Below are 27910 nucleotides of genomic sequence, written 5' to 3' on the forward strand. Positions count from 1 at the left end.
AGTAATTTAACTGAATGGGACACACAAGAGGAACCCAAAAACACCAATTGTTACACATGATATGAACAGAAAATGCAATTAATGGTTGTGGCCATCTGTCGTGACATGACCATAGATAAGGACAGCTCTTGCTCTTCTGTCCAACCCAATAACTTGTTGTAGAAGTGAAGGACTGAAAAGGTTGTGTCATCTGGCTGTGTAGGTGACTTTTTTTTTTTTTTTTTTTAATACTGGAATGCCCGTGTCATTTCTGTAGCAGTGGGTAGTCTATACTTTTGTAGTGTCACTTATGTTAATTGACTATATGTATGATTGGCAGCGACATTACCAATACACCCAGATTTATTTTCGTGGGTCCTTGGAGGCCCAGCTGCTGACAGTTTTCAGGTGGGGAACAGTGGAAGGATATTGGTGGCTGGCAAAGTTTGTCAACGTGAGAAATCGGAGCCAATTTTCAGGGAGTAGCCATCTCAGTAAACTGGCGGTCACTATTCTGCAGTATCAACAAACACCACTATCCGCTGGACCACCAGCAAAGTACAACCTAGGGAGGGATCTTGTGGCAGTGGGAAAGAGGGAATCTGTACTTGGGATCTGTCTTCTGTCTTCCTATAGTACTGATCTTCCTGGATTTATGTGGCTTTTCGTTACTTGTTGCCTCTTACACAGAGGGACAAGGCTTTAGTTACTGCTCTCCACAATGCAATGTTCAAGTGACATACAATTTTGGTCTGCCAGGAACTTTAATTTCAACGAGTACTTGATCACAGCCCTGTACATAATTATATAAATATATTTAAATCTTGTAATTTTCAGTTACTGACAAAACATAAACAAAATATACAATACTGTAACAGAGATTAGTTTATTTTTATTTTTTTAACATTACACAACATATAACTAAACAACATTTACAAACTCCAAGATACAAACAAACATGGGTTACAGGTGGGAAACACATTCTACTGGTAATGTTGGATTGTGCTTCAACAAATTGTATTTGTTTGGAACTCTGTATATGTTAATTACAAACAAAATTACTATCACTTAAAAGTTTTTCATGAAAGGAAGTGTCACAGTTTTAGAGCCGTAACAAAACAGTCTTATTAAGCAAAAATTACACAAAACAAAACCTGAGCAATGTAGACAATGATCATGATTCTTCTGGAGATTTCTGATGCTAGTCATTACTGTGATCTGAAACAGAAAAAAGTCCAAAATGGTTAGAAGTGCATGTAGCAGACTGATCATATTATATTTTGCAGAATGCCCAAATATTTTTGTGACATTGTAAAACAGATTCATAAAAGTTCTTTTTCTTATCTTTGCTTTATCAATGCCTTGGGCATAGAAAGAACATGTGAGACATATATTTTTACTTATTCCAAACTTGTAACAAACCTCATCCTTTCTTTAATCTGTTCATAAACATTGCTATTAAGTAATGCTGCAACCATTATCACATTTCCCAAAAAGGAACACTAACAAACAAGCTTCCTCATTCAATGAACAGGTTCTCCCCCCCCCCCCCCCCCTCCCCCAGAGTTACAGAGAGAGTCCCGAGGTTACTAAATACTATGTCAGAAAATATCTTTTCTGTCAACAGTCAGTCTAAGGCTACCTATTAACCACTACACACACACACACACACACACACACACACACACACACACACACACACACACATTCTTAAGGAAACTAGTCACTGGCACATGAAGCAAGAGAGATCTGAGGCTTCCAATAGACTTCAGATCCCAAATGTGACCTGCTGTTGTCAGGCATCCTAGAGGACAAGCTATTCATAATCAAAACTAAATTTTATGTTTTTGCAGGGATTCATGTCCTATGTATTACAGTCAGCATTTATCTTATCTAGAACGAGTTTCAACTTTTCCACGATTTGGCAAATTTCATTTTATCACTTGACTTTGTTGCCAAATGCCCTTTCTCACACCACAGTCTTCAAGGTAACCATTTCTCATGTATAAGGTCCTCATCCACTCAATATTTACTGCACAATGACATTGCGTCAATGTACTGTGCAAAATACAAGGCCAAGAACAGTACAATATTACTGCACAATATTTATGCGTGGGACATCTGTTAGAATATTGTCTTTGAAGCAAACATATTGGCACTCTATGATGTAGGACTTACATGTATTGTGGTTGCAATTGCTATGTGATGCAAAAAGAAAAGAAAGAGGAGGAAGTGGCTATGGGCAAAATAGTGTATTTCTGTAATAAATAATTTAAACTTCTGAAATGAACAAATGAGCAGTTGCAGTGATATTTCCCTGCACTTAAGCATTTTTGTTGGATGTTTCTACAGCTAACAACTGAATAAGTACTAAATACGTCATCAAAGTACTCCCTGAATGACCTTCAACAGATGATTCCTTTCATCTGTCTTTCCTGATGAAGTCATATCCATATGGCACAACTTTATTAGTTGTTTGCATGTCCTCAAATCACAACGTTTTGGCTGGAATTACTGTCCATTATGAAGTATCAACCTTACATGGCACAATATATTGCATAGTATATTTTTAAAACTCTGCAGTCTCTTAATATATTGTACAATATCACCCTTATACTCTACAGTATATTGCAATGTATTTCACATGGGTCTCCAATCATTAATAATAAATTAGTGCACAATGTACCTCAATAACAAACATTACTGCCATTCAAGGCTGTTTCTCCCACAAACACAAAGTTTATCATTCAAGTTCTGCCAGACAAACTTTAACTTGCATTCCTTGGAACATGCCTAAAAGCTTACTTTCTCTCATTTCTTCTCCCTTTCTCTAATTGTTATGGGCTGTTTGTCCCATGCCAATCTCTGCACTTAAATCATCTTCATTATTTTTATCTTTTCACAGATGTAGCTGCTCTTCTGTATGACAGAAATAAATCTCCAATATTAGAATATCATCAATGATCTCCAGCAAACAACTTTTAATGAGGAATGGTGCTCTGACAATTATAATAATATATAAAATCTATTACGTATTTACCCACTGAATATAAATGACTGAACTTCCTCTTCAAGCTGCAGTTAATATTTCTCTTGTTAACATAGCAACAATTGTGGGAGTGGCTGATTTGTCACATATGCAAAATGCCCCATGAAAATAAAGCAAGTTACGTGCAAAGCTGAGAAACATGTCTACACTATCAAGCAATGTCGGTCTCTCTGTTAGTAGTCTGATAAAGTAAGGAGTATTAGTTTCCTCCAATTACAAGTGACAGTAATACAAGTTCTACAGCCAAATCCAGTTAGGATAATGATATTAAGTCATATATCTGCTGTAACTGTCTTCTAAGGATGTCATCTTTCTTACTGCAATGGAAGTTTTATTTTACTTCAGTGTAGTAGGTACTATTCCCAAACATGACTCAATTAAAATCTAACTTCTGTATTGGCTCTGAGCACTATGGGACTTAACATCTATGGTCATCAGTCCCCTAGAACTTAGAACTACTTAAACCTAACTAGCCCAAGGACATCACACAACACCCAGTCATCACGAGGCAGATAAAATCCCTGACCCCACCGGGAATCGAACCCGGGAACCCGGGCGTGGGAAGCGAGAACGCTACCGCACGACCACGAGCTGCGGACTAACTTCTGTACTGATTATTTAGAACCTCGACGGTTAAAACGGTATTAATGTAAGACATTGTCACACTTTATTATCTAGTGCTGAAGTACACAGAACATTCAAAAATTAACTGAAGACAGTTATAATCTTTTTACAAGTTATTATTTCTTCTAAAAATAGAGTAAACACATTACTTACTTTTACCATCACAAGCCACAATTTTCACTTTGTCAGCTTTTGCAAGATCTTGCACCTCACGAAATTCCACATCGTTCAGCATAAACGTCCATACATTGTCACAAAAACGATATGTATTTAATTTCCCAGCCTTAAGACAAATGAAACAAAACAGAAAATTAAAAGCACTGAGGATCATATTACATAAGCTGCACAATTTCTTTGGAAAGACTGTCTCATACTATGTGCAGGTTCTTAAGAAAACAAGAGACTCATTTTAGAGATCAATAGATTAAAATATGATACTCAATAAGCTGTTTTTGAAATATCCCTACACATTCTTACTAAATAGAGAAAATACTCAGCATGACTACTGAAATTTAGAAGGTGATAGTTTATCCACATGTTACAGCATATCAATGCATGCCTTACTTAATGTCTTTTCAGCCACTCATGGTTTTATGGAATTACATATGCTTCTCACTTCTCAGAAGTCCTCATTTACCTTAGTAATCTTATTGCAGAAGTAATAAATAATAACATGGAAAAGATATGTTGTTACTCACCGCACAGACAGGCAGAATGAAAAAGAATGCTAAAAATGTTCAGATTTCAAATAAGTCCTTCATCAGATAAAGAAAACACACATACATTTACAGAACTACAACTCACACATACTAGTACACCATAATCTCCAGGCTCTAAGGCTAAGGCAGTTGGGCAAAATTACATTGCCCCTCTGACAGAAGGAAAAAATACAAGCCTGTTAAGAACAGCAAAATATCAAAATGATTACGAATAGCAAGAGTAGTGCTTATTAATCAGACCACTTGATCACGAACTTTGTGGAGTTACAAGTCAAGAGAAGACTGGGCATAGACTGTTCAAGATAATTTTCAATTCAGGGGCGCAGAAGCAAAACGGTAGAGGAAATGTGAGATGTGCCCAGACAAGAACAACATTGGCTATTTTATTCTGACCTGTGCTGCCAATTATATTCTCCAATTATTGATGCAGCACTTTTTAACAAGAATGGCAGCAGATATAAAAAGACTTCCACAGTAAAGTTGGTACACAAACTACCTACTGGCAAAGTTTAGTGGGCTTTATGACAGAGTAGGGGTGAAATTTCAGTAAAATAACTGGATCGTGATAGTAATTTGCATTTGGATCTTACACTAACTGGCTCACTAACACATACACTATAGGACTCACACAATTAGAAAGCAAAACAAGGACTTCAAAACTTACAGCTTCATACTCAGACGGCGTAGCTGATGTAATGAGGCAAACTGTACAAAGTTAAACATCTACAGATCTTGAGCTGCTACACTGTTACAGAACTGTCATACAAAACTGTTGAGGCTTTCGTGACCAACTTTTGGCTTAATGCCTGTTTGCCTGTTGATTTTGTCTTTGAGTGTTTAACTGAAGTCTGATTAAAAAAATTCTTATGTTTCTACAGCACAAATGGCTGGTTTTGACAAAGGTTCACACTCCAGGTGGTAGACTGATATCAAGTCCTATGGTCAGAGATTATATGTACCTGTCACACCAAAGTTTGGAGCCTTTCCCTGGTTATTTCTGCTGTGGTTCTTGCCTTGTTACTTGCAATGGTTATTTGCTGCAGCACTGGTATCCATGATCCATTATCCCCAAAAAATAATCCACTAACATATCCTGTGCCTTATCCACACACATCCCAAATCCTCCACCAACCCCAAGAATTGGCTGTAAAGAAATGCCCTCCTTGTCACCCAATATCATCCCAGACTGGAACAACTGAAACATATTCTTCATCAGTGCTTTGATTTCTCTCATCGTGCCCTGAAATATGGGATATCCTACTCAAGATAGCGGTGAAGTATGCATGACGTATGCCTGCTTCTGTGTGTGTGTGTGTGTGTGTGTGTGTGTGTGTGTGTGTGTGTGTGTTTGTGTTTTTCAATTTCTGAAGAAGGCTGTGGCCTACAAGCTCAATATGTAAACAGTCTTTTCATTGTACCTGTCCACAACTCAATGTCATATTTACGGTGAGTAGCAATGCATCCTTTTCATAATACTCTTGATATTCCAACTTGGACTTTCCATTGTTTAATCTCAATATGTACTTTCTGTAATAGCTTCAGCTGGCATACATTTTTTATCATCCGAGCAAGCAGCAGAATGTTTACCGGGGATCAACCCCATCAAATACATTATGAGGAATATACAAAACACTTTTTAATGCTCTAAGTTAGGTCTTAGCAAGAAAAATTAAAATAAGGGCCCAACAAGACTAATGTTCATTCCCATTTACAACACGACCTTCAAGAAATTGTTCCTCAATGAGTACCATGTTGGCAGACTGCTGCATTTCCCCAATAGTGTGCACAATGTTGGCTGAAACAACAGATAGCTAGCAACATCCAGAGGTATCTACCTGCTTGCAGTTGTAATCACAAAGCCAAGAAATTTTTCTGAATTTTTGTTTTCCACTGTTAATTTCACGTGTCAAAACAAGTAAAATGTGGTATATGGAATTTACATAGTAAGCAAGTGCAAAAAGATTATTGCTGGTTTCAACATGATAAAAACAACAATGTAAACAGATAGTTTAAAAGTGGTGCCTGGATAGCCCTGCACCAACTATATAAGGCACTCAAGTGCAAAAGTACTTGGCAGAATGAAAGGCACATGGGTAAATAGTAGTATTAAGTATAAGACCCTATGTGCAAATGAGAACTCAGAATAATAAGTAATATGTGACACCTATTCCAATCAATTAATACAGGCAACTTCCTCAATTCTTCAGGACAAAGAAAGATACAACATACCTTGAAAGTTAGCCTTGATTTCACTCTTGTTGCTAACGCATTGTTGATTGATTTGTCAAACTGAAGCATCACCTTAACGGCAAGCTGTGGAGATATTTGTCCATACTGAAAGAGGAAACACACAGCACTATATTTCTATACAGGGCATACTGTACTGTTTTGTAAAACCAGTCATGTTACAGAAGATACAAACAATAACACTCTTCCATGTCAAAATAATCTTTTCTTTGGATGCTTGAATTTAAATCTGAACAAATTAATAACCTGCATATAATATACAAACAAGAAACAAATTATGTAAGACCGAATAAAAAGAGAACAGCAGAAAATTAAAACAATAACACGATGTGTGAGTAAAATTATCAAAGCAATATTTTTTTAAGTCTACCATGACTTGTTCCATATCACCGAAGGCTTTCCTTGAGAGGATCTACAGACAGGTTTATTGACTGAATGAAAGAATGAATAAGTTCAAATGATTTATATCTTTACAAGCCTTACTATTTAGTGTGAGGTTCCAACAATATCTGTAATACTTTTTTTTCTTGTCTACAATAAAGCTTTTGTTTGAACTTCCTCCTGTTCTGTTCCTCTTCAGTAATACATGTGTTTCAATTCTATTTGGTCTTCTTTGCTGTACTTCTCTTAGGCATAGTTAGGCAAGCCACTTGAACCAATTTGACACATCCTGGAACTATTTTATTTCTGAGGTTTAATTTTCAATGTCAGTTCACCATTACTGGTATACGATTAGAAAAATATTTCATGAATATTTTCTTTCTATCTTTATTTCCTAATCTGTAGAATACACCTGATGAGGATATTTGGTTTGTGGAGCACTCAACTACGTAGTTATCAGTGACCGTACAAAGTCTCAATATGTGCACAGTCCAGTCTCGCCACTTTCCAGAATGATGAAATGGTGAGGACAACACAAACACCCAGTCCCCTGGGCAGAGAAAATCTCCAACCTGGCCAAGAGTCGAACCTGGAACCCCATGATCCAGAGACAGCAATGCCAGCCACTAGACCACAGGCTACTTGGTTTAGATCATATGAAAATGTAATTTTAGAGCACTAGCTTAAACAAGATGGTTTTCATAATCACATTACTAAAATAAAAAAATAAAATAAACAAAACATATTTTGCATGTACCAATAAAGCACTGATACCTTTTGGATACCACACTAATTTATCTTAAAAAATACAAGTGCATAATGGTCAGTTGTTTAAGGAAAAGTAAGTATACTTCATTTCTTGTCAAATTTAGTTCTTAGGGCATGATGTGTCTTCAAATTCACCAAATCCACTACATAAAAGATGACATTTTAGACTCTTTCAATCTCTTGGATAAATTTCTGTGGAGACCACGCTGATAGGTTTAATTGCTTTTTACATTTTACAGATATGCATCTGGGCGGACATCGAAAAGAAACTTTAATATGATCTTGTTCAGTAAAATGAAAGTTCAGAATTTCAATCTTCATTCTATTATTCATTTTGTCATTATGCGATGGACAAGCAACAGAAGTCTCTTAGACAGATTTTTGTTTTAAAGTTTCTTAGTATTGCCTGACAAGGTAGACAAAAGGCAAAACCAGAATGACAGTACTATCGTACTACACCCAAGAAAGACAGACAAATAAAAAACATACTGCCCAGTATTATTAAAAGTGGATCAGTACCATGCTGAACATCTAGCATCAAGTAAACACTGAATGGTGCATTTCATATTATGGTTTGAAATCTGTTATTCTATGACTTATCTAAATAAATCACTGCAAGTTTGAATTTCATTGCTTTATTTATTTTGTAAAAACCTACATGTACATGAATACTGTGCAATTTACACTTAAATGGTGTGCACAGGTTTCATCGAATCACTTTCAGACTATTTCTCTATGGTTCCTCCCTTGAACAGGTAGTCAGAAAAACAAAAACTTAAGTCTTCCCATGTGAGCTCTGATTTCTCTTATTTTACTAGGATGGTCTTTTCTCCACATGATAGTAGAACCCAGCAAAATACTGTAAGATTTTTAGGGGAAAGTTGGTCATTGAAATTTAAAGGTTCTCTCCATAGTAAGAAATTTCTGTTTTAATTACTCCTGCGACAACTAGTGTGTCATATCCATAATGTTCTTCCCCCCTTTCTGCCACAATAAAAAGCGAGCTGCACTTCTTTGAAATTTTTCGATGTCATCCATCAATCCTATCTGGTAACGATCCCCCATGCAGCAGTATTCCAGAAGAGGATGGACAAGTGTAATGTAATGGGGTTCTTACATCTTCTACATGTTTAGCCAATAAAACACAGCCTTTGGTTTGCTGTCGCCACAATATTATCTCTGTGACGCTTCCAGTTAAAAATTTTGTAATTGTAATACCTAGGTATTTAGTTGAATTGACAGCTGTTAAATTTGTTTGATCTACTGTGTAACTGAAATTTGATGGATTCCTATCACTACACACATTTTTTATTGTTTATAATAGTCACTTTTTACACCACAAAGATATCTCATCTGAATGATTTTGCAATTGGTTTTTGTCTTCCATTAGCTTTAAGAGACGGTAAATGACAATCTAAGAGTGCTGCTCAGATTGTCTGCTACATCATTTACACAGATTAAGCACACCAGAAGACCTGTAACGTCTCTAGCGGTACGCCGGTTATCATTTCTCTTTTATTCAGTGCCTTTCTGTCTGTTACTTCAGACTGTGATCTTTCTGACTTGAAATCACGAATCTAGTAGCACAACTGTGATGATCCTCCATAGACATGCAATTTGATTGGGAGACACCTGTGAGGAATCTTATCAACAACTTTCCGTAAATGTAGAAATGATTAATGAATTTGAGAGCCCCTGTCAATAGCGCTCAATACTTGGTGTGAATCTAATGTAGTGTGTCCTCTTTACATTTTGTCAATCACATGCCAGCATGCGTTTAATCTTGTGCTTAATTCCTTAAAGTATGGTTCAGATATATTCTTCATTGGAGTGGGGAACCAACTCTCCAGTAGTACATTTATGCATATCATCACTGTAATAAATAAGTGTATTACTATATATTTTGGGTAAGTAAGCCCACTTACATTATTTCAATATTTTGCACTCCATTTACAGATGTAACCTTTCACAGGCCTATGCTATCAACAGCCCTTTCCACCAGCTATAAATTCAATCACATTCATAACAACGTACCTCATCCAACCGGAAAGAAATTTTCCGCAACCACCTTTCTCATTGCACACAAACTACTTTGAGCTGAAATATGGCTGTACATAATCACGTTATAATGTTACTTCCCACTGCTGCCAAAAATTATGTTTACTTTTATTGACAAATGGTTTTCTTTACATAGTTCTTGGAATGCACATTTCATCCAATTGCACATACAATTTAGCAAGACTATTCTAGCACAGAAAAAAACTAAGACCTTGAGACATTCTTAGATAATGGTTGGCCAATGCTGTTATTCTATCTTTTGCTTTAAAAGTTGATTTCCTTGATGTCTGTTGCTTTATGTCATCAGAAGCCAACCAGCAACTTTTCTCATACAGTTTCCTTGTCATACTCTTAATTGCAGAAGTTTATGATCTGAAGAAAGTTTAGTTGAATATAAATAAAAACACAGCAAGAAATGCTACTGACCAATACTGTAAAAAGTGGAGAAACAAGAAATAAACTTTAAAAAATTACTTAGACGGCTGATGTAATCTACAATACTCTGAATACATTGCTTACAAACTTACACCACAAGATATTGACCTAATTTTTTGGATTACTTCATGCCTTCTATTTTTTGATGCTGACTGGCATTCAGTTGAACAGTAAGTTGGACATATGTGGGAAATTTCCAAAACTACCATCAAATTGCCTGATAAAATTGGCCTAACAGTACAGGACTGAACCAAGCTGATACTGTCAACCCAATTTGACAGGTAGTTCTGCAGCCACACCAACTGGGTTGCAGAATTTATACCTGCATAATTTTTTTTGAGTTGCACTTCATAGAATTCAAGATGACGCAAACTACGGAAGTGGACATCTTTTCTAATGTAGAAATTTCACTGTTTTCTTCCCTTTCTTAGTGCAGAAAATTGCTTCCTCTTTTTTTATGAGAATAAAGTGGTGGTGGTCTTTACTGCCCACTATATTGCTCGGTTCTGTCATTTCAATATTTCTGAAGATGCGCACTGAAGAACTTTTCTTTCACTATTAATCTACTTTAGCATCAAATTTCCCTTATCATCCTTTAAAGGCATTTGACACCACTTACAACCTCCTGCAACTTTTCACAATGATTTTCTACCCCCTCTTCAAAATGAGACCACATTGATTCAGAATATTATTGAGCAGTATAGTGATATACTGATCAATCTTCTACTATTAGCTTGTCTTTTTTTTTTTAAATGTATAACCTGACCCGATCCACACGCCTGAAGGTTCTCCTTGTTGATGGAATCTACAGAACAGGGTGAACAAATTACTATTCCCATGGAATTAATTCTGTTAATCTTTACAAGTTGAGCTATTCATTCAATCTGAGGTTCCTCCAATGTCCACTATACTGTTTTTAATTTCTTTGTTTATAATGGAGAGTCTTCAACTGAACTTCCTCCTGTTTCATCCTCATTGGTAACAAGTGTCCCGATCTTAATTCTTTTTGGTTTTTCTTCCTTTTTTCCCTGTAATTCTGCTATCCACACATCTCTGGATCATAAACTTTTGTAATTTATTGTCTCTAAATAAAAGGTAATACAGGCAAGCAATTTTCTAAGGTATACTTGTGTCTTTAATACAACTGGCTGACAGAGAACACCTGGCCAGCATCTCTTGTCCTGGGGTCTGAGTGACATGCCCTTTTTTAACCCAACACATTTTAACCCAACAGTTTTAGTATGATGGCATTTTTTTATTGTACGTATGGTACATTGTTAACATAAGGGTGGCTTTTTGTGGCTGTGGATATAGTGGAAATGATTTCAGCTACATAGGTAAAGTGGAAATAATTATGTACATCCTACTTCATAAATGGCTTTTAAATTTCAGATAACTACATGTCACTTTTGGTGGGTATTGTGGACTTTATTGAAACTACAAAGGTCAAGTGAATTAATCATTACTAGCAGTTGTGGCTCTTTTTTGGTGAAGTTGCTGCTCTGTCATTAGTTGGGATGATGGAGTTATGTTTAGCTTCACAGGTTCAGTGAAATTATTGACAGTAGTAATTTTGGTGTTTCTTCTTGTGGATATCACTATTTTTCATTGGTGAGCGTCCCACAATACTCATTTTAGGTGTATAAGTCAAGTGAATTTTTCAATACCATCAGCTGATGGTTTTTTTGTTCTTTATTTTTCTCTTGAAATTGTTATTTGATCATTCTTTAGTATCACGAAGTTGAGTTTACTTACATAGGATAATTAAAGATGACAACACCAATTTCCTGATATATTTGGAGGGTTTATATAATATGGATTAATCCATTTTTGACTTTGGCCTATGTAGAAAGTACGGGATCTGTCATTACTCATGTACTTGATTGTAAGCGGCATTTTGATGGTAGAGCTAGGCATCCCGTACGGGGCGGACAGGGACCAGGTAGAAATCGCAGTGTGATACCAATCCCCCAAACCAACAAGTTCTAGGCGCTGTCATTCCCTTACACTCAGCCTGAGAGACTCAAGTCATCTATTTTGGGGAAACCTGTTTTGTCCTGTGTCAAGAGGAGGCAAACACAAAAGGGGAGGGATCTATTAGGTCATCGGGGTAGGTGTCCATCAGTCACAGACAGTTTTAATGTATGGCGAATGATGGTATCCCTTAGGGAACTGGCAGCAATGGACAGGAAAGGACACCAGGTACACTCAGGGTGTATGCCTGTGGGCCTCATTCAACATGTGAAGAGGCTATTCCAGCATCCACTGAAAGACCAGCTGCAGAGAGTGGTGCATGTTGGAACAAATGATGCCTGCTGTCTGGGCTCCAAGGTCATACTTGGATCATTCCAGAAACTGGGAGAGAAGACTAGCCTTTTGCATGGAGTTTCAACAAAACCCACTATTTGCAGAATAGTCCCCAGAATTGATTGTGGCCCCTTGGTTCTGAGTCATGAGGAGGGACTGAACCAGAGATTTTGAAGATTCTATAACAAGCTGCGCTGCAACTTCTGAACTTGTGCCATAGAGTTGAGAACTGCGGGGTCCCCCTAATTGGGTCGGGTGTGCTCTACCAGCAAAGGTTGCTACCCAGGTAGTTGGCACTGTGTGGGATGCACACCAGCCTTTTTTAGATTAGGCGACTCGCCATCAAATTCAGGTAACAATAGCTGTAGGAAACCCAGAAGTATCAGAGGAAGATCGAAAGAAATGCCTCCTACAGGTGAGAGTATTAAAATCCAGAGGTTAACTGTTGAAGTATTCGCAACAAAGTGACAGAGTTCAAAGCACTCCTGAAAAGCAGTGAAGCTGACATAATACTAGGTACAAAATGCTGATTGAAACTTGAAGTTAATAGAAGTGAGATTTTTGGGGAAAATTTAAGTATATGGTGAAAGGATATGCTAATGAGAAATGGAGGCAGTGTATTCGTAGCAGTAGACAACAAATTCAAATCCACCAAGACAGAAATTGAAGCTGCAAGGCAATTCAGTCTCCAGTCGACACCGTCTCTGTGTCACATGTTGCTGGACTTAAGATTACTTGACCAGCCTTGGCACCAACCGTTGCTACGGAGATACATTTTCAGAGCAGCAGATTGGCCACTGATGATAAGTTACATTGAGAGATATTGTCAGAGGAGTCTTCAAATGTTATGTAGCAAGTGGAGGCACTCCGAATTTCTCCTACCCTAATTCCTTAATTACCCTCACCCAGTTCTGTACTCTGAACCACTTATAGCTTGTATCTACAAATGGCCAGAGTTCTATACGCAGTCCACACAATCTTCCACTCATCGATTATTTGTCTGAGGTAAGACCCATATTGCAGAAGTGATGTGTCCTTCACGCTCCCTCTCAGGACACAACAGTATGCAAAGATGGGCAGCATGAATGTTCAAAGGCTTGTTTCATCTGTAGGAGAGTGTCAAAGAGATGGTGAAAAAAGCAAACAAGTAGACTCTTGAAGACAGACCTGAACTATCCTGAGAAAAGTCTACTAACAATGTTTCAAGAAGCAGATTTAAATGATGACTCTAGGAATATGCTACAGTCCCCTATGTATTGCTCACACAGGGATTGTAAGAACAGGATCAGAATAATTACAACACACACACACACACACACACACACACACACACACACAGAGGCATTCAAACAATCATTCTTCCCGCATTCCATATCCGAACAAAAAGAAACCCTAATAACTGGTATAATAGGCTGTAGCCTTTGCCTTGCACTTCACAGCCGTTTGCAAAATACAGATACAGATTACAGATGTAGACGTGATGGAAGTAGCCATAATTTATTTGGTTTGTTCTCGTCCAATCCCTGTGGAAGTTTCATTATTTACTTATTAGTTATTTGATCATTTTACATATACTTTCTATTACAAAACTGTTGTCGTTCTTGTTTGTTGTGCCTGCTTGACTGAGACAATGGCTGCCATACTGGATGTAGGTGTGGTGTTTACCAATATCTACCACTTTGGTGTGAACATCTGTGTTGTATATTGGGAACTATCCCAGTTGGTGCATTCAGCTTTCAGTAAAGTAAGTACCTGTTTTTTTTTTTTTTTTTTTTTTTTTTTTTTTTTTTGTTGTGGTTTTCGGGCGCACAACTTCAATGGTCATTAGCGCCCTGACTACTCTAAGAATGCACCGCGAGGCACAAGTTGACAACAACAACTAAAAGGGAAAACACAAGAAAAGACAGACTGACAGGCATAGGATTAAAAACATCATCAAATGTCCTTAGCGAGATTTGTCAAATTGATAAAACAAAGAACACGAGCAGCTGCTCGTGGGTCATCCGCTAAAATGGCATCTAAAGTATTAGGCAGGTTAAGATCGAGGCGCAGTGTGGTAAGATCTGGACAGGACATTAAAATGTGTCTAACCGTCAGCAAGTGCCCACATGGGCAGAACGGCGCCGGCGCAGCCGTCAGCAGATGGCGATGGCTGAACCGGCAGTGTCCAATTCTTAACCTTGCTAAAACGACCTCCTCCCGCCGAGAAGGGCGTGAGGAGGACGTCCAAGCCACGGGAAGAGGTTTTAAGGCCCGAAGCTTGTTGTCGGTAAGTGCAGCCCAATCGGCATGCCACAGCGACACAACGCGCCGACAAATGACCCTGCTAAAATCGGACAAAGGGACACAACAAGAAGCTGTCCGAGGCTGGAGGACCGCAGCCTTGGCCGCGGCATCTGCAGCTTCGTTCCCAGGGATACCGACATGGCCAGGAACCCACATAAAGCTAACCGGCGTACCGACGTCCACCAGCTGCTGAAGAGACCGTTGGATCCGGTGTACGAAAGGGTGAACCGGGTACGGATCACTGAGGCTCTGGATGGCGCTCAGGGAATCTGAGCAGATGACATAAGCAGAATGTCGGTGGCGGCAGATGTAAAGAACAGCCTGGTAGAGGGCAAAGAGCTCAGCTGTGAAGACCGAACAATGGCCATGGAGCCGGTATTTGAAACTTTGTGCCCCGACAATAAAGGAACACCCGACCCCGTCATTGGTCTTAGAGCCATCTGTATAAATGAAAGTCATGTCGATGAACTTCGAACGAAGTTCCAAAAAACGGGAGTGGTAGACCGAACCGGGGGTGACCTCTTTTGGGAGCGAGCTGAGGTCGAGGTGAATGCGGACCGGAGCCTGGAGCCAAGGTGGCGTGCGGCTCTCGCCCACTCGAAAGGTTGCAGGGAGTGAAAAATTAAGGTGTTGAAGGAGGCGACGAAAGCGAACTCCAGGGGGTAGCAGGGCAGAGACATACAACCCGTATTGACGGTCGAGAGAGTCGTCCAAAAAGGAACGATAAGACGGATGGTCGGGCATTGACAGTAGCCGACAGGCATACCGACAAAGCAGTATATCGCGCCGGTAAGTGAGTGGCAATTCGCCAGCGTCAGCATGAAGACTCTCTATGGGACTGGTATAAAATGCTCCGATCGCAAGTCGTAAACCCCGATGTTGTATGGAGTTGAGGCGGCGTAAGATGGATGGCCGTGCAGAGGAGTATACGAAGCTCCCATAATCCAGCTTGGAGCGGACGATCGACCGATATAGACGAAGTAGGACGGTTCGATCCGCTCCCCACGACAGACCACTGAGAACACGGAGGACATTTAAAGAACGGGTACAACGGGCGGCCAAATATGACACATGTGGAGACCAGCTAAGTTTCCTGTCGAATGTAAGGCCTAAAAATTTGGTTGTCTCCACGATTGGGAGAGCAACGGGACCGAGTCGTAAGGACGGTGGGAGAAACTCTTTGTAGCGCCAGAAGTTAATACAGACCGTCTTCTCGGCAGAAAAACGGAAGCCATTGGCGACACTCCAGGAGTAAAGACGGTCAAGAGAACGCTGAAGACAGCGCTCCAGGACACATGTACACTGCGCGCTGCAATAGATGGTAAAATCGTCCACGAAAAGGGAGCCTGATACATCAGCTGGGAGGCAATCCATTATTGGATTGATCGCGATGGCGAAGAGAGCGACGCTTAAAACTGAGCCCTGTGGCACCCCATTCTCCTGGCGAAAGGTGTCGGACAGGACAGAACCCACACGTACCCTGAACTGTCGATCCATTAAAAAGGAACGAATAAAAAGAGGGAGGCGACCGCGAAGGCCCCATGTATGCATGGTGCGGAGAATGCCCGCCTTCCAACAGGTGTCTTAAGCCTTCTCCAAATCAAAGAACACAGCCGCGGTCGGGCGCTTCCGCAAGAAGTTATTCATAATGAAGGTCGACAAGGTAACCAGATGGTCAACAGCAGAGCGGCGCCTACGAAATCCACATTGTACATTGGTAAGTAGGCGTCGAGACTCAAGCAGCCAAACCAATCGAGAGTTAACCATTCGCTCCATCACTTTACAGACACAGCTGGTAAGCGAGATAGGTCGGTAACTGGAGGGCAAGTGCTTGTCCTTCCCCGGCTTAGGAATCGGGACAACAATAGACTCGCGCCAGCATGCGGGAACATGTCCCTCAATCCAGATGCGATTGTATGTACGAAGAAGAAAACCTTTACCCGCAGGAGAAAGGTTCTTCAGCATCTGAATATGAATAGAATCAGGCCCTGGAGCGGAGGACCGTGATCGGCCAAGTGCGGTTTCGAGTTCCCGCATGGTGAATGGGGCATTATAACTTTCACAATTCGAGGAGCGGAAGTCAGGTGGCCTAGCCTCCTCTGCCTGTTTGCGGGGGAGGAAGGCAGGGTGGTAATGAGCGGAGCTCGAAACCTCGGCGAAAAAGCGGCCGAAGGCATTGGAGACAGCCTCAGGGGCCACAAGGACTTCATTCGCGACCTTCAAGCCAGAAACTGGGGAGTGGACCTTAGTGCCAGATAGCCGGCGCAGGCTACCCCAGACAACAGAAGAAGGAGTAAAACTGTTGAAGGTGCTTGTGAAAGCAGCCCAGCTGGCTTTCTTGCTTTCTTTAATAATACGACGACACTGAGCACGTAATCGTTTATAATTGATACAATTCGCCACTGTAGGGTGGTGTTTAAAAGTGCGTAAAGCACGTCGACGGGCACGTAAAGCGTCTCTACATGCTGCGGTCCACCAGGGGACCGGTACGCGACGTGGAGAAGAAGGAGGGTGAGGGATGGAATATTCAGCAGCAGCGAGAATGACTTCCGTGAGGTGTGCGACCTGACGATCGCAGCTTGTAAAGGTTTGATCCTGAAAGGTCGCCCTGGAAGAGAAGAGCCCCCAGTCTGCCTTGGAGATGGTCCAATTAGAGAAGCACGGAGAGGGGGTATGCTGCAGGAGATGGATAACACACGGGAAGTGGTCGCTGGAATATGTATCAGAAAGTGCATACCACTCAAACCGGCGTGCAAGTTGGGGAGTACATATAGTGAGGTCTAAATGGGAATAGGTGTGAGAGGTGTCCGAAAGAAAAGTAGGGGCGCCAGTATTGAGGCAGACAAGATCGAGCTGGTTGAAAAGGTCTGCTAACAAGGAGCCCCTCGGGCAGGATGCTGGAGAGCCCCAAATGGGATGGTGGGCATTGAAGTCTCCAGTTAACAAAAATGGTGCAGGTAGCTGAGCAATAAGTTGCATCACGTCTGCCCTGGTAACGGCAGATGACGATGGAGTGTAAACGGTACAAAAGGAAAACGTAAAAGTGGGGAGAGTAATGCGGATGGCAACTGCCTGCAGGCCGGTGTGCAATGTGATGGGATCGTAGTAAATATCATCCCGGACCAGCAACATAACCCCTCCATGAGCTGGGATACCTACCACAGGGGGTAGGTCAAAACGCACAGAGGTGTAGTGTGCCAAGGCAATTTGATCGCATGGGCGTAGCTTCGTTTCCTGGAGGGCTACGACAAGCGGACGGTGCAAGCGGAGCAGCAACTTCAAGTCCTCTCGGTTGGAGCGAATGCTGCGAATATTCCAGTGAATAAGTGCCATCGTAAGAAAAGAAAGATGAGAGAAGTGGTCACCTCGAAGGCCGCTTAGGGCCTGGCTTCGAGCGAGCACTGCCGCCGCTATCAGTAGGCGGACAGTCATCGTCCATGGGGTCTATAGGGTCATCGGCCATCTCGGGAGGATGGCCGGGAGGGGGAGCTTCCTCCGCCAGTGAACGGCCAGATGTACGGCGACCAGCGGTGCGGCCAGGCGAAACGGATGACGGCCTGGGGCGGCAGCCGCTGGGTGGCGCAAGAGAAGAAATGCGCCGTGGCGGGGAAGGAGAACTGTGCTTCCTATGCGCCTTTTTGGAAGGACGTGTAGTGGAAGTACCGGTCGAAGGCTGTGAGGTCGAGGTACGGAGGAAGTCTGCACGGGATGGTTCCTTCTTGAAGGCCCGTGCATCTGACTTCGGTGTCTTCGTCTTAGCAGAAGCTGAAAAAGGTGCTCGTGTCTGTGGGGTGATGGGAGGAAGAGGAGACGTCGACCGCGCGATCTTAGCACTGGCCGAACGGACGACCGTGGTGCTGAAGGTCAGATCGCATGTCTGGGTTGCTACCTCCCGGGTAGGCCGAGGAGAGGCGAGGACAGTGCTGTATTTCCCCGCTGGGAGCAGCGTGGGCTTCCTACTAGCCAATAGCTTGCGAGCAGCCGAGGTGGACACTTTCTCTTTGACTCGAATTTCCTGAATACAGCGTTCTTCCTTATAGACAGGACAGTCGCGGGAGGATGCGGCATGGTCACCCTGACAGTTCACACAACGAGGAGACGGAGGTGGACAGTCACCCTCATGGGCATCCCTGCCACAAGTGACACATTTAGCCGCATTGGAGCAAGACTGTCGAGTGTGATTGAAACGCTGACACTGGTAGCAGCGCGTAGGTGTCGGGACATAGGGGCGAACAGAAATAACCTCGTAGCCCGCCTTGATGCGTGATGGCAGCTTAACACTATCGAAGGTTAAGAAAAGTGTCCGGGTCGGTATAAGGTCATTGTTGACCTTTTTCATGACCCGATGGACAGCCGTCACGCCCTGCTCAGCGAGGAAAGATTGAAGCTCCTCGTCAGTCAATCCGTCGAGAGAGCTACTATAGACTACACCTCGAGATGAATTCAAAGTTTGGTGGGCCTCCACCCGGACAGGGAACGTGTACAGGAGGGTGGCCCGAAGCAGTTTTTGTGCCTGAAAGGCACTCTCAGTTTCTAGTAATAAGGTTCCGTTACGCAACCTGGTACAAGATTTGACAGATCCGGCTATGGCATCTACGCCCTTCTGTATAACGAAAGGGTTGACAGAGGAAAAATCCTTTCCGTCCTCAGATCGAGAAACTACGAGGAACTGTGGGGCAGGCGGTAGTACTTTTGTCACGGTAGGCTGGTCACGTTTCCGTTTTTGGGTCGAAGTCGAAAGAGATGGAGTAGAATCCATTGCGGAGGAATCCCCCATGATTGCCAGCGTCTCCGATGGCGCGCTCCTTCCTTGTGGGGACCCTCTCAGAGGGCACTCCCGCCTTAGGTGAATGTTTACACCTCAGGTCACACCTCCCGAGAAACAGACGGAGGGACCAATCGGCATGGTCAGAAGGTATCAGCTCAGGCAATCACCCCTCCCCGGGCCTGGCCTTTACCAGGGGGTACGCGCGTGCCTTACATGTCTACCCAGGGCGGGGACTTACGCGTTACCCCGTCACCGGCTACGCGTGCGAACGCGTGGGTCGGCCTTCAGACACGCACAGGGAGGAAGGAAGAAGAGGAAAAAGAAGGGAGAGGGAGAAAGAGGACAGACTGTCTCAAACGCCGAGGCGGAGACCAGAGAAGGCAAGGAGAAGGAGGCAATGAGAAAGCAAGGAGAAGGAGGCAGTGAGAAGGCAAGGAGAAGAAGGCAGTGAGAAGGCAAGGAGAAGAAGGCAGTGAGAAGGCAAGGAGAAGAAGGCAGTGAGAAGGCAAGGAGAAGAAGGCAGTGAGAAGGCAAGGAGAAGAAGGCAATGAGAAGGCAAGGAGAAAAAGGCAATGAGAAGGCAAGGAGAAGTCAAGGGAAAGAGTAAGGAAGACAGTGAAGTGGAGAAGAGCAAAGAAAGGATCCAACAAAAGGAAGGAAGAAAGAAACGAGAAGTGAGAAACCAAAAAGACCACGATTATAGGTCGTGAAACCGTCCGTCTCCGGACGCAGGCGCTAACTACCCCCGTGAGGGGGATGGACTCCTTTTAGTCGCCTCTTACGACAGGCAGGAATACCTCGGGCCTATTCTAATCCCCGGACCCGCAGGGGGGTAAGTACCTGTGAGTGATGACAGCCTTAAAATGAACAGATTCTTAGGCAGTGATACACAGAAATCACAAACTGATATTACTAACTAATGTGATTACTGTTTTCTGAGTTAAGAATATTTTTCAGGATACCCATGAGGCTATGCAGACTGATAAAGATACTTGCCAAATTATTTGCATACATTCAACAAGTTCCATAATGAGACCAGCCTTATTCGAAAACTTTTTTTTTACCTCTTGCCTAGATTTTCGAAATTGTATTAGCTATCTCAGGTCATTATTCACATCAAATGCTAGAGGAACATTCCTCTCACTATATAACTTGTTTCCCCACCACAGCTATGACTTCCTAAGGCTTGCATTGAAATATGGCATGCCAGAGCTCAGATAGTTTCAACATCATACAAGGTTAAGTTTGGTTTCTTTCTCTTTTGATATCTGCGTAACTGTATGCATTAGATCTCTTCCCACTTCTTCACTGAGTCTTCTTTTGATTTAATATTATCCACTGCACACTGGACCTGTTCCAAGCCCTCAAGGTTGCATATCATGTACATCACCCTTTTAATTACTGTGTCACTCTATCCAACTTTGTAAACACTTTTCACTTTAACTCATTTATCTTCATATTTATATTCTTATGTCAACTGTGCACTTCACTCTCTTCACTAGTTTCAAGATACATTATACAATTGTGAATTATGCAGCTGCTCCTAACCACATACCCATTTCTTATTCTTTCAGTAATATACAACAGTTTGCACTTCATTCATTTCATTAAGCACTTTTCTTGTCAACACCTTTTTTTCCATACAGAAGTCTTAATGTTCTCCACATTTCCCCTTCATTTTACTTTAGTGCTGACACAGAATTTTACGTTCTTCATAGAGTGAGGCAATTGTCAAGTTACGAACCCAGTCCTCAATACTCACTTGGGTTTAGGACTTTTTCTGATGCTTTTTGGTTCTTTTATCTCTGACAGTGGTTTTCATACATACACTCCTGGAAATTGAAATAAAAACACCGTGAATTCATTGTCCCAGGAAGGGGAAACTTTATTGACACATTCCTGGGGTCAGATACATCACATGATCACACTGACAGAACCACAGGCACATAGACACAGGCAACAGAGCATGCACATTGTCGGCACTAGTACAGTGTATATCCACCTTTCGCAGCAATGCAGGCTGCTATTCTCCCATGGAGACGATCGTAGAGATGCTGGATGTAGTCCTGTGGAACGGCTTGCCATGCCATTTCCACCTGGCGCCTCAGTTGGACCGGCGTTCGTGCTGGACGTGCAGACCGCGTGAGACGACGCTTCATCCAGTCCCAAACATGCTCAATGGGGGACAGATCTGGAGATCTTGCTGGCCAGGGTAGTTGACTTATACCTTCTAGAGCACGTTGGGTGGCACGGCATACATGCGGACGTGCATTGTCCTGTTGGAACAGCAAGTTCCCTTGCCGGTCTAGGAATGGTAGAACGATGGGTTCGATGACGGTTTGGATGTACCGTGCACTATTCAGTGTCCCCTCGACGATCACCAGTGGTGTACGGCCAGTGTAGGAGATCGCTCCCCACACCATGATGCCGGGTGTTGGCCCTGTGTGCCTCGGTCGCATGCAGTCCTGATTGTGGCGCTCACCTGCACAGCGCCAAACACGCATACGACCATCATTGGCACCAAGGCAGAAGCGACTCTCATCGCTGAAGACGACACGTCTCCATTCGTCCCTCCATTCACGCCTGTCGCGACACCACTGGAGGCGGGCTGCACGATGTTGGGGCGTGAGCGGAAGACGGCCTAATGGTGTGCGGGACCGTAGCCCAGCTTCATGGAGACGGTTGCGAATGGTCCTCGCCGATACCCCAGGAGCAACAGTGTCCCTAATTTGCTGGGAAGTGGCGGTGCGGTCCCCTACGGCACTGCGTAGGATCCTACGGTCTTGGCGTGCATCCGTCCGTCGCTGCGGTCCGGTCCCAGGTCGACGGGCACGTGCACCTTCCGCCGACCACTGGCGACAACATCGATGTACTGTGGAGACCTCACGCCCCACGTGTTGAGCAATTCGGCGGTACGTCCACCCGGCCTCCCGCATGCCCACTATACGCCCTTGCTCAAAGTCCGTCAACTGCACATACGGTTCACGTCCACGCTGTCGCGGCATGCTACCAGTGTTAAAGACTGCGATGGAGCTCCGTATGCCACGGCAAACTGGCTGACACTGACGGCGGCGGTGCACAAATGCTGCGCAGCTAGCGCCATTCGACGGCCAACACCGCGGTTCCTGGTGTGTCCGCTGTGCCGTGCGTGTGATCATTGCTTGTACAGCCCTCTCGCAGTGTCCGGAGCAAGTATGGTGGGTCTGACACACCGGTGTCAATGTGTTCTTTTTTCCATTTCCAGGAGTGTATAAAAAATGCAAAGTTGCCCTGGTATTTGTTAAACTGTCAGTCCCTCTGTAACATGCTGGTTGAGTTTGTTCAAACACTGGTATCATGGACCATGCCCTCTAAAGTATCAAGTTGTTCAACCTGACCTTCAGGAAGAGGACTGATTTGCCCCCCCCCCCCCCTCTTTTTTACTGTCTGAGGTATAAGCGTGATCAACAATAGCAAGATTACATGTAGCAAAACAATGTTTCAACGTGTTAACATTATATAATGCTCCGTCGCATAAATCTTTAGGAGCATTCTGTAAATGACTAACAAACAACCGTTTTCAGTTGCTTAACGTCAACTGAAAATTTCAAGATATATTATTTATATTTCCGAAACTTCACACCAAACAATTTGTTTCCTTTGTAAATACTGAAAGTGTCTTAATCACGTTACTTCCAATTTGAAAGTAAATCAATAGTTCATTACATAATTTAGATTTTGTATGCATGAAATCAAATGCTTACCACCATTCATTTATAACACAGTGGACATGGAAAGATATTCTGTTCAGCTCAATGGGAAATTAAAAATACCACAATGATGGAAAATTTATTTATTTGTTTACGAGCACCTCCCAGAAAGTTTAGTGGCTGAAGAACAACCAATTGTTATCTAATGTAAAATCTATCAAACAACAATTGATATTAATTTCCATAATAAACAAAAAATTGGTTATTAATCACTTCAGCTCTCAGATACCAATGAATGAAAAACAAAAAAATATATTTTGTAGGTGATAAGGTAAAATTTAAGACTGAGTTACAGTTAGAGATACTGCAAATTACCATGTGGGTTATAATTTAATTGAGCATATAACACTATACTGCTCAATGGAATTAATTCATTTAATCATATGTTGTTGTTGTCTTCAGTCCTGAGACTGGTTTGATGCAGCTCTCCATTCTACCCTATCCCGTGCAAGCTTCATCATCTCCCAGTACTTACTGCAACCTACATCCTTCTGAATCTGCTTAGTGTATTCATCTCTTGGTCTTCCTCTGTGATTTTTACCCTCCACGCTGCTCTCCAATACTAAATTTGTGATCCCTTGATGCCTCAGAATATGTCCTACCAACCGATCCCTTCTTCTTGTCAAGTTGTGCCACAAACTCATCTTCTCCCCAATTCTATTCAATACCTCCTCATTAGTTACGTGATCTACCCATCTAATCTTCAGCATTCTTCTGTAGCACCACATTTCGAAAGCTTCTATTCTCTTCTTGTCCAAACTGGTTATCGTCCACGTTTCACTTCCATACATGGCTACACTCCATACAAATACTTTCAGAAACGACTTCCTGACACATCTATACTTGATGTTAACAAATTTCTCTTCTTCAGAAACACTTTCCTTGCCATTGCCAGTCTGCATTTTATATCCTCTCTACTTCGACCATCATCAGTTATTTTGCTCCCCAAATAGCAAAACTCCTTTACTACTTTAAGTGTCTCATTTCCTAATCTAATTCCCTCAGCATCACCCGACTTAATTCGACTACATTCCATTATCCTCGTTTTGCTTTTGTTGATGTTCATCTTATATCCTCCTTTCAAGACACTGTCCTTCCATTCAACTGCTCTTCCAAGCCCTTTGCTGTCTCTGACAGAATTACAATCTCACTGGCGAACCTCAACATTTTTGTTTCTTCTCCATGGACTTTAATACCTACTCCGAATTTTTCTTTTGTTTCCTTTACTGCTTGCTCAATATAGAGATTGAATAACATTGAGGACAGGCTACAACCCTGTCTCACTCCCTTCCCAACCGCTGCTTCCCTTTCATGCCCCTTGACTCTTATAACTACCATCTGGTTTCTGTACAAATTGTAAATAGCCATTCGCTCCATGTATTTTACCCCTGCCACATTTAGAATTTGAAAGAGAGTATTCCAGTCAACATTGTCAAAACCTTTCTGTAAGTCTACAAATGCTAGAAATGTAGATTTGTCTTTCCTTAATCTATTTTCTAAGATAAGTCGCAGGGTCAGTATTGCCTCACGTGTTCCAACATTTCTACTGAATCCAAACTGACCTTCGCCGAGATCGGCTTATACCAGTTTTTCCATTCATCTGTAAAGAATACACGTTAGTATTTTGCAGCTGTGACTTATTAAACTGATAGTCCGGTAATTTTCACATCTGTCAACACCTGCTTTCTTTGGGATTGGAATTATTATATTCTTCTTGAAGTCTGAGGGAATTTCGCCTGTCTCATACATCTTGCTCACCAGATAGTACAGTTTTGTCAGGACTGGCTCTCCCAAGGCCGTCAGTAGTTCTAATGGAATGTTGTCTACTCCTGTGGCCTTGTTTCGACTCAGGTCTTTCAGTGCTCTGTCAAACTCTTCACGCAGTATCATACCTCCCATTTCATCTTCATCTACATCCTCTTCGATTTCCATAATATTGTCCGCAAGTACATCGCCCTTGTATAGACCCTCTATATACTCCTTCCACCTTTCTGCTTTCCCTTCTTTGCTTAGAACTGGGTTTCCATCTGAGTTCTTGATATTCATACAAGTGGTTCTCTTTTCTCCAAAGGTCTCTCTAATTTACCTGTAGGCAGTATCTATCTTACCCCTAGTGAGATAAGCCTCAACATCCTTACATTTGGCCTCTAGCCATCCCTGCTTAGCCCTTTTGCACTTCCTGTCGATCTCATTTTTTGAGACGTTTGCATTCCCTTTTGCCTGCTTCATTTACTGCTTTTTTATATTTTCTCCTTTCAACAATTAAATTCAATATTTCTTCTGTTACCCAAGGATTCCTACTAGCCCTCGTCTTTTTACCTACTTGATCCTCTGCTGCCTTCACTACTTCATCCCTCAGAGCTACCCATTCTTCTTCTACTGTATTTCTTTCCCCCATTCCTGTCAATTGTTCCCTTATGCTCTGCCTGAAACTCTGTACAACCTCTGGTTTAGTCAGTTTATCCAGGTCCCATCTCCTTAAATTCCCACCTTTTTGCAGCTTCTTCAGTTTTAATCTACAGTTCATAACCAATAGATTGTGGTCAGAGTCCACATCTGCCCCCGGAAATGTCTTTCAATTTAAAACCTGGTTCCTAAATCTCTGTCTTACCATTATATAATCTATCTGATACCTTCTAGGTATCTACACTTAATCATATAGCAATTCAATAAAAGGAACATCCTTGACAGCTTTCAAAGCTCCAAAGACCAGTCTCTGCAAGACACACAATTCTTTTAAAGGCATGTGAAATCCCAGTGGATGAAAAGTGGGTAAACTTGAGACCTTCCTATCAATTTGCTGTTTGGCTTCCTGGCTTCAACATTACATACTGAGCCTAATTCACCCATTTACTCACACAGACTACTCCATAAATGCTATACTGATGGAAAGGTTTCAGGGATGTGGAAACAGTCCAGTTATTGTTGGGATTTTGTGAACAAAATATTTGTTATGTATGTGAGCAGTGAGTTAACATGTATAGATCTCTCTACCTATTACGTGTATTCTTAGGTATTTAAGCTAAATGTTCTGTCTTGTGTACCTCGTGTAGTCTCATGCTTTTGTAACCTATGGAAACACATTAAATGTAGAAATGTTTCTCCATCAATATTATTTTATTGCACAGATATATAATTCAACAATTGAACTGAATAAGTTTATCCAGTGAATGGTGGAAAACTAAATATTTTCTGTGAACAGTTTATAATTTACAGCAATTATATTGTAACTGCACAAATGGCTTCTGCCCAAATAGTACAGACTGGGAAGCCCATGGGTTGAGAGAATTATGCAGCTTTGACAACAGTTGGATTACCTTTGGAATGTCATGGATGGAACCTTAAAGTCAACATATTCAAATTTCCAGAACAAAAATTGTAAGGCAAAATCCAATTACTTTTTCTAGCCAATCCTGTAAATTACATTCATAAAGAAAAATAAACTATAGAAGGCAGTTGTAATTTCCTTCCTTTGAGTAATGAGTTTTCAATATGTACCCACGTTTACTTCCTTAGAACCAACCAAGGACAAATTGAGATAAATATTTGTTACTTTTCATGGCATGGTTGAAAGACAGGGTAATCGTTGAAAGATGACAATGTTACCAAGTACGTCAATGAACAGTTTAGGCAACAACTGAGTGAATTTGGAATTAGACATAAAACTACAATTTGCTACAGTTCTGCTCAAAATGGAGTAGCAGAATGGGCTAACAGAACAATCTTAGAGAAAGCAAGGAACATATTAAAGGATGCAGAATTACCAAAATGTTGTTGGACAAAGCAGTATGAACTGCAGTGTATCTATACAACAGATTGCCTACTAAAGCTGCATGAACCAAGATCCCGTAAGTAGTCTAGACTGGTGAGAAACCTGGTCTAGATCTAAGAGTTTTTGGATGTAAGGGCATGGTACAAATTCCCAAACAACTTAGAAGAAAATGGGACTCAAAATCCAAAAAATATATTTTTAGTGCGAAGATGCCCGAAACAGACAGTTAATAACTAGCAGAAATCTAACATTTTTAGAATCTGGTGAAAATGAAACAAATGATGAAAAGTGCGTACAGATATTAATTTCAAAGAAGACATCTAAAAACATACAAAAGCACCAGTAAATTTAGTAAGAAACTCCAGTAGCATAGGATGTCAATTTATAATGCTAATCACATGTAATGAAATTTAAGTTGTATCCAGCTTATGAGATGTATATGTCTGCTCACAGATTCTACAATGAACATCTTATGGTTGAACAAACCTTGACCAGTCCAAATACAGATAACTGGTAGAAAAGGAATTACAATCTTTCTCCAAGAATGACACTTATGAATGGGTTGATGCACCACAAGGAAAGAAACCATTACAAGTAAGAGTGAGTGAGTTAGTTGGTTGCGTGTTCCATTGATCAATCGCACAGTACGGTAGCCATTATGATGTGGAACGTGTCAAGTGCACAAGAAATGTACATTGAAACAATATATATATAAAAAAAACAAAGATGATGTGACTTACCAAATGAAAGTGCTGGCAGGTCGACAGA

General features: G+C 41.7%; 1 protein-coding gene across 1 annotated transcript in view; it reads right to left on the reverse strand.

Annotated features, from left to right (window-relative positions):
* Positions 1-841: 841 nt before the first annotated feature.
* The window catches only part of LOC124713747 (transcription initiation factor IIA subunit 2), a 42547-nt gene continuing 15478 nt past the window's right edge, over positions 842-27910 (reverse strand). The window contains exons 2-4 of the mRNA XM_047242969.1: positions 6601-6705; positions 3806-3935; positions 842-1197 (exon numbers count right to left, since the gene is read on the reverse strand). Coding sequence (XP_047098925.1) covers positions 1181-1197; positions 3806-3935; positions 6601-6705 — 252 coding nt within the window. The 3' untranslated portion in view covers positions 842-1180. The remainder of the gene's footprint in view (positions 1198-3805; positions 3936-6600; positions 6706-27910) is intronic.

This window comes from Schistocerca piceifrons, chromosome 1 (genome assembly GCF_021461385.2).
Source record: "Schistocerca piceifrons isolate TAMUIC-IGC-003096 chromosome 1, iqSchPice1.1, whole genome shotgun sequence".
Classification (NCBI taxonomy): Eukaryota; Metazoa; Arthropoda; class Insecta; order Orthoptera; family Acrididae; genus Schistocerca; species Schistocerca piceifrons.